Source organism: Chinchilla lanigera, unplaced genomic scaffold (genome assembly GCF_000276665.1).
Source record: "Chinchilla lanigera isolate Chin_1 unplaced genomic scaffold, ChiLan1.0 scaffold00064, whole genome shotgun sequence".
NCBI classification, from domain to species: domain Eukaryota; kingdom Metazoa; phylum Chordata; class Mammalia; order Rodentia; family Chinchillidae; genus Chinchilla; species Chinchilla lanigera.
Genome location: NW_004955465.1, coordinates 10360502 through 10369323, shown reverse-complemented (window position 1 = coordinate 10369323; position 8822 = coordinate 10360502). Strand labels below are relative to the sequence as shown.

Here is an 8822-nt window from a genome sequence, read left to right as displayed (position 1 = left end):
ACAGGATGGGGAGCAACTCTGAACTGGATGCAGGCTGCCCACCCTCAGAGGCAAGACTGCAGGGCAGGACAGACAGCAGGCTGGCGCCCTCTGCTGGCCGGACCCCAAGCTGTCCCTGCAGCAGAAGGCTCAGGCCTCACAGCGGACTGGACCTCAGCCTGCCTCAGGCAGCAGCTCCTACCTTTGTGCGTTCATGGCCTGGTGCACAGCTGAAAATGACACAGGGATTCTCCACACGCAGAGGTGAGAATAAGCACAGGGGGGGTGCTGAGGCCAGGCTAGAGGTCCTCCCTGCTCCTCACTCTGGGTCGCCCTCTCTGTGCCTCCTCCTCCCCTTCTTTCTTCTCCTCCTCCTCATCCCTGACTCAGTCCTGCTCCTTAGTCCTTATGGGGGAAGGAACGGAGTTGACCTGGGCGACCATGTCTTCTGTGTGAGTTCCCGCACGTGCATCTGTCCCTGGCCTTGTGCAGATGAGAGTGTCTGTGGTTTCCCTGAGGCCCGCAGGCTGCTCTGGGCTGGTGCCCTCATCACAGCTGGCTAATTCCCCTACAATCTGGGCATAGTTTTGGAAAGAGAGTGGCAGTAAGTGGACCTTTTGGGGTCCAGCTTAAAATATGTGGAAGCTTTGCAGTGAAAAACCAAAGCCACGGTTTCCAGGTGACTAGAACTCTGGACAGAGGACACTGGGGTGAGTGGCATGACGTGGCCCTCTGGTCTTTGCCTCTAGACTGCATCATGAACTCCTTGTGGGAAGCCAGTGGTGCCTTTGCCATCCGCCTTTTAAAGCTTCTTGGTCAGGAGAACCCTGGGCGCATGTCTTCTACTCTCCCTTCAGTCTTCTCCACCTTAGTCATGGTCCTGCTGGGGGCCAAGGGCAGCACAGAGGCCCAGATAGTCCGGGTATGCTGGCCTCTGCCTGGCTTATTGTGTTTTTTGCGGTGGTTGTGGAGAGACTGGGGATCTTCCCCAAATATTACCCAGAAAATACACAAAAATTTGCCTGGCACTTTGTTTAGAAAATGAGCTGAGGCTGGGGTGGTGCTGTGGTGAGCACTGCCTCATGTTTGATCCCCAACACCATGGAGGGGTAAAGAAAAGAAAAGGATGCTGGAATTATTTGAAACATAAGTCCCTGAGCTCTGACTCCTCCTGGAGCACAAGACTTTGCAGCTGTAATTATTCTTTGGTGCCTTGCTATCTCAGCGAGGGGATGAACAAAACAGGATTGGGCCAGGCCAGAAAGGAGGTTTCCATCCCTCTAGGGAGCCTGGAGGCTGCAGTGGGTGCTGTGGGCCTCACCAGGGCTCATCTGATCTGAAGCCCTGTCCCTGCCCCTAGGGGATCACAGGGCGGGCAGGAGACAGGTGCTGAGAAAAACCCAGAAGGCCGCTCCCTGGCACCCGCTGACCCTGCGTGGAGCTCTGCACAGGGCGTGCTCTGCTCCGTCATGTTGGTCTCAGGGTGACCCGCACTGCCCAGAGGACCCTCTCAGTAATACCAGCTTCTCCCCATTTCCTGCTCCCCTTGGGAGGCCCTGAGGCCAGGGCCCAGCGGGGCAATTCCTTCTGGTGGCTCTCAGGGTCCTCTAGGCTCTGAGTTCTCTCAGGTTTCTGGTAAGGGACACTCTTCCCACTTTCCTGGCTGCTGCAGGGGGGCCAGCCTGGGCTCCCTGAACCCACCTGATCCGGGGCACTCACACCCTGAGCACACGATGCAGTCACACACAGTCCTGGCCTCTGCAACACTATCGCTGTGGAAGGATTTCTAAAGATGGCTTGATTTTTCGTGTTATCAAAAGCTTTAATGATTCCAGCAGTAGGCAAGAAAGTTTCCTATGGCCTCAGCCTGCAGAGACAGACCTGTGAGCATGGAAAGCATTTTCGTCCAGTCCGCGGGCCTGTTTCGGGTTGAGATTTAACTCATTGATTATGAACTGTGTCTCTGATTCTATCAATGTTCTCCCAATTCCTGCGGGGATTCGGTGAGATGATTTCTATAAGCACGTACTCGATGGGAGTTAGCTCCCAGTGATCACAGTGATGCCTCAATCTTAAGTGAAACTTTGCTTTCTTATATAGTTCCTGTGGTCAAACTCATAAAAAATTTACCCTCCAAACCATGTTTTAAGCTTGCAATAGAGTGGCCTTTGTTCAAGTTTTCACATTTTCTTACCAGTAACCATTAAGCCTTATCCAATGATTTTGTAGCTCTTCAAGTTTTCCTACGATGGAGCAGTATCGTTAGGAACAAAATTGTTAAGTGTTAGAAAAAAGGTTTTTGAAGACCACCTAAGTCTTTTAAGAAGTAGTTCTCTGTTACTTTTCCTGTTTTTCCATTGTCATGGGTAGGGTCATATCCTCTTTTTTGTAGATTTTAAAAAATTTAGATGCACCAAAGCTTAAGAATTCTATGTTTTTGTGGAATGAGTGGTGTTTTGATGACTATAGCATTAATTGTATAATGATTGAAGCAGAGTAAGTACACACGTCTACATGGAACTATTATTTATTTAGAATAGAATAGATTGCTGGGGACGTTAGTTATTTACTTAGAAAAGAGCTATTTTTCTTCTAACTACTCCAACATGAACACAGATCCTTCACACTGATCCAGCCCCATTAAAAATTCTTTGTTCCCAACTTTTGAAAAATTGTTTGAAAGTCTTCCTCAATTACGTGGTTGGCTTGGCTGGGCTTGAACTTATTTATTTGTTTATTTATTTTTCGAACTTTTGATATTTAGATCCTCCTGCCTCATCCTTTCAGAGTACTGAGATTATCGGTGTCTGCCACCATTCTAGGCACAAAGAAGTGTTTTTAGCAATTCCACAGAAGGATTATTTCCATGTTATTGGTATTTTATTAGTAGTTTCAATTTCTCCTGTAATACATTAATATCAGAGCCTAAAATCCATACAATGCCTTTTCTCTGTACTATGACATAGAGCCCAAACTCTTCACATTGAGCAACATCCTCAGCCCTTGTTTTATTTTGAGATATTCTTGCTCAGTCCCTAAATTGCTGAGCTTGAGCTCAACCTTGCAATCTTTCTGCCTCAGCTTCCCAGTTCTGGGATTCCAGGCCTGCACTACCATGCTGAACTGTAGTCTCCATAAAGTTTCTAATTCTGAATCAATTACAATTACTCTATAGCCTAATATATATTTTATAAAATGTTGTAGTAACACAAATATATTCAATAAGTAATCTCTCAGGATACAATTTTAAGAACTTTGTTTTAGTCCTGTTAGCAAGTTGTTCTTTTATACCTTTATATCCTTTTAATATTTCCATTGTGGTTCTATTTCCAGAACATTTTCCTTGCAGTTTTAGTGTTTTAACCAAATCTCTCATTTTGAAATATGCTTCACGTATAGTTTCTTCCTGTGTCTGGTGCATTCCTGCCCATCCAGAGATGCAGGCCTTAGAACAGCTCCATTCTAGCTTCCATGGCCACTTTCATTTTCCCTCACTCCCCCTGCATCTAGAAGAGGCTGAAGAGCCACACCCTTGCTCCCTTTACTTCCCGTCTCCGATCTGTGCATCACCCCTCCACCAGTTCTTCTGCAGGATGCACTGCTCAGTTAAAGTGAAGCTCCTCACTGGAGACGGTGTTGCACGCCCAGAATCCTCACATCAGGACTCTGAGGCAGGAGCACCACCATGAGTCTGAGTGCAGCCTGGGCTATGTAGTTAGACTTCACTCAGAAAAATAAGCACCCAAACCAAGACAACAACAAGTGCCTTGCACAGGATTATTTTATGGAATACTTGTGAACAAACTTTTGCTTTGGTAAACTCTCTGTGAGACCAGAGGACAACACTGACAATGTGCATTGACTTCCTTCGAAGACGCTGGCATTAAACGCAGAGGACTTTCACAGGGGCTTCCAGTCGCTTCTCACCCAAGTGCACAGGCTGGGCACTCCATTTTCCCTCAGCATAGCCAACGGGCTCTTTGGAGAAGAGAGCTGCCAGTTCCTTTCTGTGAGTTCAGTCTCGAGAACAGGAAAAGTTGATTTAAAATACCTGGTGCCCAGAGCCCAGGAGGAGGACCCACAGAACTTGAGGAACTGAGGGGAAACCTCGTGTTTCCAAATGCCGACAGCGCTCTAAATCTGGCATGATTTCCCATGTGACGGTCTCTAGAGTTCTTTACTCCTCTCCAGTTATTCCAGACTCAGAACCTTACTGCCTAGAAACTGGTGTTTGACATCTCGTAGACTCAGTATGATGTCTTCCAAGATACATGTATAAGTTTTCAAAGAGCCAGGTGGTACTCACAGTGCTTGACAGCTTGCTGAGCTTTGGAGCAGCTCCCTGGCCTCACCCTTTGTGTCTGTGTCCACAGTCATTTCAGGAGTCCTGTCTGCAGCTCTACCAGGCGGGGCTGGAGCAGCTGTCCTTTACCAAAGATGCAGAGAGGTGCAGGAAACACACCAATGCTTGGGTGTCCAGAAAGACTGAAGGTCAGCATGAACGGTTCCTTCCACTCATGTTGACTCCCCGCCTCTCCTCCTGTCCCCTCCTCCCTGTTTGGGCCTGATCCTCATTCACTTCCAGTTCAGACAGTGACATATTTCAACCCGGGCCCTGAGATCAATGAAGTCTGCTCCTGTGAACCATTCACACACTTGCGCCCCACTGTGAGTACTTGTGTTTCTGCTAACAAATGAGACAGTAGCAAATTTCAGGTAGTTTCCCTTGAAGACTCAGCAATTATTCCCCTCATTCTTCCTGGAATCTCTACCACTTATGCCCTCTTGAAACAGCAGTTGGCAAGGATACTCTTACTCCATGAAAAAGTAGGCCTGGATATCCAGGGGAAGAGGCGCGAGTCCAGCTCACCCACTTTATCTTCCCCAGGGATGCCTGGAGCTCTGTCTGGGGATCAGCAGTGATCTCTCTTCCCTGGGCTCCCAGAAGCCCCTCATGTGCCCATCAGCCCCTCCCTCCCTTTGGTCCTGTTCTGGCCGCCCCTCACACTGACTCCTCTCTGCCCAGTGTTAGCTCTGGGTGTGAGCACGGAGCCTTAGACCTCACACTGCATTTAACCCCTGAGGGACCACAGAGCTGCCCAGCGCATCTCTCCTGTCCTGCTTGCTGGACCTCCAAGCTGCCCTTTCTTTCTCATCAGCTGCTCTCCTTGAGTGACTCAGAAGCCTGTCACCTCCTCCATTTGGTGGATGCTCCCCAGTGTCCGTGTGCATGAACACCTCTCATTATAGTTGTTTCTGACTGTTTAATTCATAGCATCCTAACTCTGCTAGTTAGAAATCATCATGTTTAAATCTGCCAGGATGCTGCCCTAGAGTTTGTCCATCATGTGTGTATAAGGAGCCACTGAATGTAGTCTCTGCTTTTCTCAAAAGGCAAAATTGAAGAGTTGTTGGCAAAAGATTCAATTGGAGAGTACTGCAGGCTGGTTCTCATTAACAGTGTCTACTTCAAAGGAAGGTGGGAGGAACAGTTTCCAGAGTCGAACACAACACTGATGCCTTTCAAAATAAACCGGGTAGGGAGAAGCTTTAAATAAAATCTTTGAATAAAGATGTGGAATAAAAGAATTTAACTTTCTAAGGTAATAAGTGGTTAAAAATTCTTTAAAGCAATATATTTCTGAATTGACTTTTAAAATCAAAACAGCATAGTAGGGTGTGGTGGCGCACACTTGTAATGTCAATACTCAGGAAGCTGAGGCAGGAGGATCATTGCAAGTTCCAGACCAGTACTGGCTATAAGATGAGCTCAAGGCCAACCTGAGTTGCATAGTGAGACCCAGCTCAAAAAGACTCAATAAATAATAAATGAATAAATAAATTCAAAACAACAAATTTATGGGAGTAAAGAGTATTTTCTCCTTATAAGTTTTTGCATAAGCAACTATAATTCCTATCTCATAAATTCTCCTACATATACTGCTACAACCTTAGTCTGAAAAGTGAAAATTTTCCCCTAAGTCATACTTGCCTAGGTAGAAGAAAAAAAAAAAGTGTTATGATAGTGTGATATATGTATTTGGCACTGGGCAGGGTCAAGAAAAAGGTGAAAGCATTATCTTTCATCAAGTAACTTTAAATTAAAATAAAATTCATTTGAATTGTCATTTAACCTGAAAATTATTAATTCACTATTTGGAAATTTCTGATATTCAAACCACGTGGCAAAGACCTACATACTGACATTTTTAACTTCAATTCAAGCAGAGTTAAGATAATTTGCAAAGTCCTATAATGCTGTGGAAAAACAGAAAACTAATTAGTAAGAATACAGTTAAAATGTTTATGCGTGCTCGATTACCCCTCCATTTTAAAATAAGTTGCAGTTTATGTGATGATTCACTTATTTTTCCTATAGAATTAAGGGGGCCTCTCAGAGCCCAGCAATAGCACCTGGAAAATTCGGAGCTTCCCGTTTTGTTTTGCTGGCCAGGACGTCTCCCCAGGCTGCTCCTGCCTCTGCCCGCACTCCTTGGCTTTTCATGTCCGTGGGAAGTGCTGGTTGAGGTGGCCCCAGGGGTTACCTGGAGAGCAAATACCGCTTCCCTGGTGGGTGCTGAAGCACTCGGGTAACTCTTTGGGCAGTTTTCTTGCTCCTTGGAGGATCCATGTGACATGCGTGCCCCTCTGCTCACCCTGTCAGAAAGAAGAGAGGCCAGGGCAGATGATGTTCCGGAGAGCCACGTTTCCTTGGGCCCACGTGAGCGAGCTGAGGGCTCGGGTGCTGGAGCTGCCCTATGTGGGCCAGGAGCTGAGCATGGTCCTGCTGCTCCCGGACAAAGGTGTGGACCTCAGCACGGTGAGAATGGAGTGTGTGTGTGTGTGTGTGTGTGTGTGTGTGTGTGTGTGTGTTTGCCACCCAGCCAGGACCATCTGCTGACATCCCTGTGTCCTTTCTCACCAGAACTGCACTGAAACATACTCCAGCCCTTAGCCATCAGTCTGTCCTCCTCTCTACGGAAAGCCACTCAGAGTCCCACCTTGTTGTGCCCAGCAATGAGCTCCCCTGGGATGAGCAGCTACCGGGATACTAAACTCAGCAGCAAGAATGAGCTAGAGGGACATAGCTGAAGAGAGGAAGACCCTGCATTTGTTAGGAGGAAAAAGCAGAAGATAAGCAGCTGCCCCAGATAGGACAGGAGGCCTGGAAAGATTGAAGCCCATGGGCCTTTGTCCTTGGCTTCTTTGATAATGTTTTGGGGGACCCTCACTCCTCTGACACTGGTCACAATTAGATTGGCTCCCCTTGGTGTCCTTGGATTAAATGAGGCATGGAAGCCTATGTGAACATTTCTTTAGTGGGCTTGGTCTGACTTCTCTGTGTCCCTTTGTCCTTCCAGGTCTTTATCTCAGGGAAGAGCAGGTGGTTGGTTGGGAGGGGCTTTCTAGAAAGTCAGCTTCGAGTTAGTGGGTGACGTGTGTATCTGCTGTAGTGACACAGCGACCGTACAGAGGAGAAAATACCTATGCAGTTGCATAGGTGCGGGGACACACTGTACCCTCTGAGCAGGGGTTCTCCCTAAAGAGGGTCCCTGCTGCCCTCTCCTGTGCCCTATGCTGGGCCGGGAGGACACTCCTGGCTCTGCGTTCCTGGCCTCTCTGTGCTCAGCCCGTCTGCTTTCCCACTGGTGTCAGTCCCAATGCCACCTGCGCTACCTTTGTCTTTATGTCTGGTTTTTCCTTTTTTCTCACTACTTGTCCTTGTAACTGCGTCCAAGGGACTTCCTCTACAAAGCTTTAACTCTCTCTAGTCAGGATTAGCTAGAAAGCCCAATGAGGCCTTCACGCTGTTCTTTCCCTGAAGACAGACCCGTTTCCCTACAGCCTCAGGCCCTGCCCTGGTGGCTCACAGCCACAGCCCTTTCTTCTTTGCTCCCCAGAGTGGTTTGTCTGCTGTGAACTAAGCCTCGTTCAAAAAACCAAAAATCTCAGAAAGCCCAAATGCCCACAAGCCGCAGCCACCTCCCAGGACGCTTGTCAGCAGTGGGGGGAGGAGGCACAGTCCACTCCTGTGCTGGCATCGCAGCTCCAGGGAGCAAGCCAAGCAGAGCCCTCGCAAGCTTCCGGCAGCTGAGGGGCAGCGCATGACAGTGGGCACCACCGGCAGGTCACAGGAGAACGAGTTGATCCCCCAGGAGGGACCACTGTGGACGGGCACGGAAGGTTGAATGGTAAAGCCCAACGTTGGTCTTTCAGGTGGCAAAAGAACTCACATTTGAGAAGTTCCAAACCTGGACCCGTCCAGAGCACATGAAGAGGACCAAAGTGGAAGTTTTCCTCCCGAGATTTAAACTGCAAGAGGATTACAACATGGGCTCTGTGCTGCAGCGTCTGGGCGTGGTGGACGCCTTTCATCCTGGCAAGGCCGACCTGTCCGGGATGTTGGCCGACAGCGACCTGTGTGTGTCCAGGTTCGTGCACAAGAGTGTGGTGGAGGTCAGCGAGGAAGGCACGGAGGCTGCAGTGCCATCACAGTGTGATATTTCATGGTACTGTGGTGAGCTTTTGCCGATATTCCGTGCTGACCACCCCTTCCTGTTCTTCATCAGGCCCAACAGCACCAACAGCCTGCTGCTCTGTGGCAGGTTCTCGTCTCCATGAGGGGTGCACCCCCTGTGCATGCAAGCACTTCCTTCTGTGTCCCCAGACCCCATCCAAACCCCTTGAAGTTTGCTCATTAGAAAAGCAAAGTGCTGCCTAAAGGCGGCTTGGCACGCATCTGACTGTCTGTCAGGGTAGCCCACCACACACGTGCTCCTCTCTCCTGCACTGTCACTCACTTGTGCCACTTGACCAAGATCTCGGGACCGCAGACCACCATG

General features: G+C 48.5%; 1 protein-coding gene across 1 annotated transcript; it reads left to right on the top strand.

The window, feature by feature from the left end:
• The first annotated feature begins 736 nt into the window (after nt 1–736).
• Nucleotides 737–8601, top strand: LOC102021325 (serpin B9-like). Its single transcript, XM_005398914.1, has 6 exons — nt 737–901; nt 3854–3988; nt 4353–4470; nt 5374–5516; nt 6644–6799; nt 8197–8601. The coding sequence occupies exons 1-6, from the start codon at nt 737–739 to the stop codon at nt 8599–8601; spliced, it is 1122 nt and encodes a 373-aa protein (XP_005398971.1).
• The last annotated feature ends 221 nt before the right edge of the window (nt 8602–8822 follow it).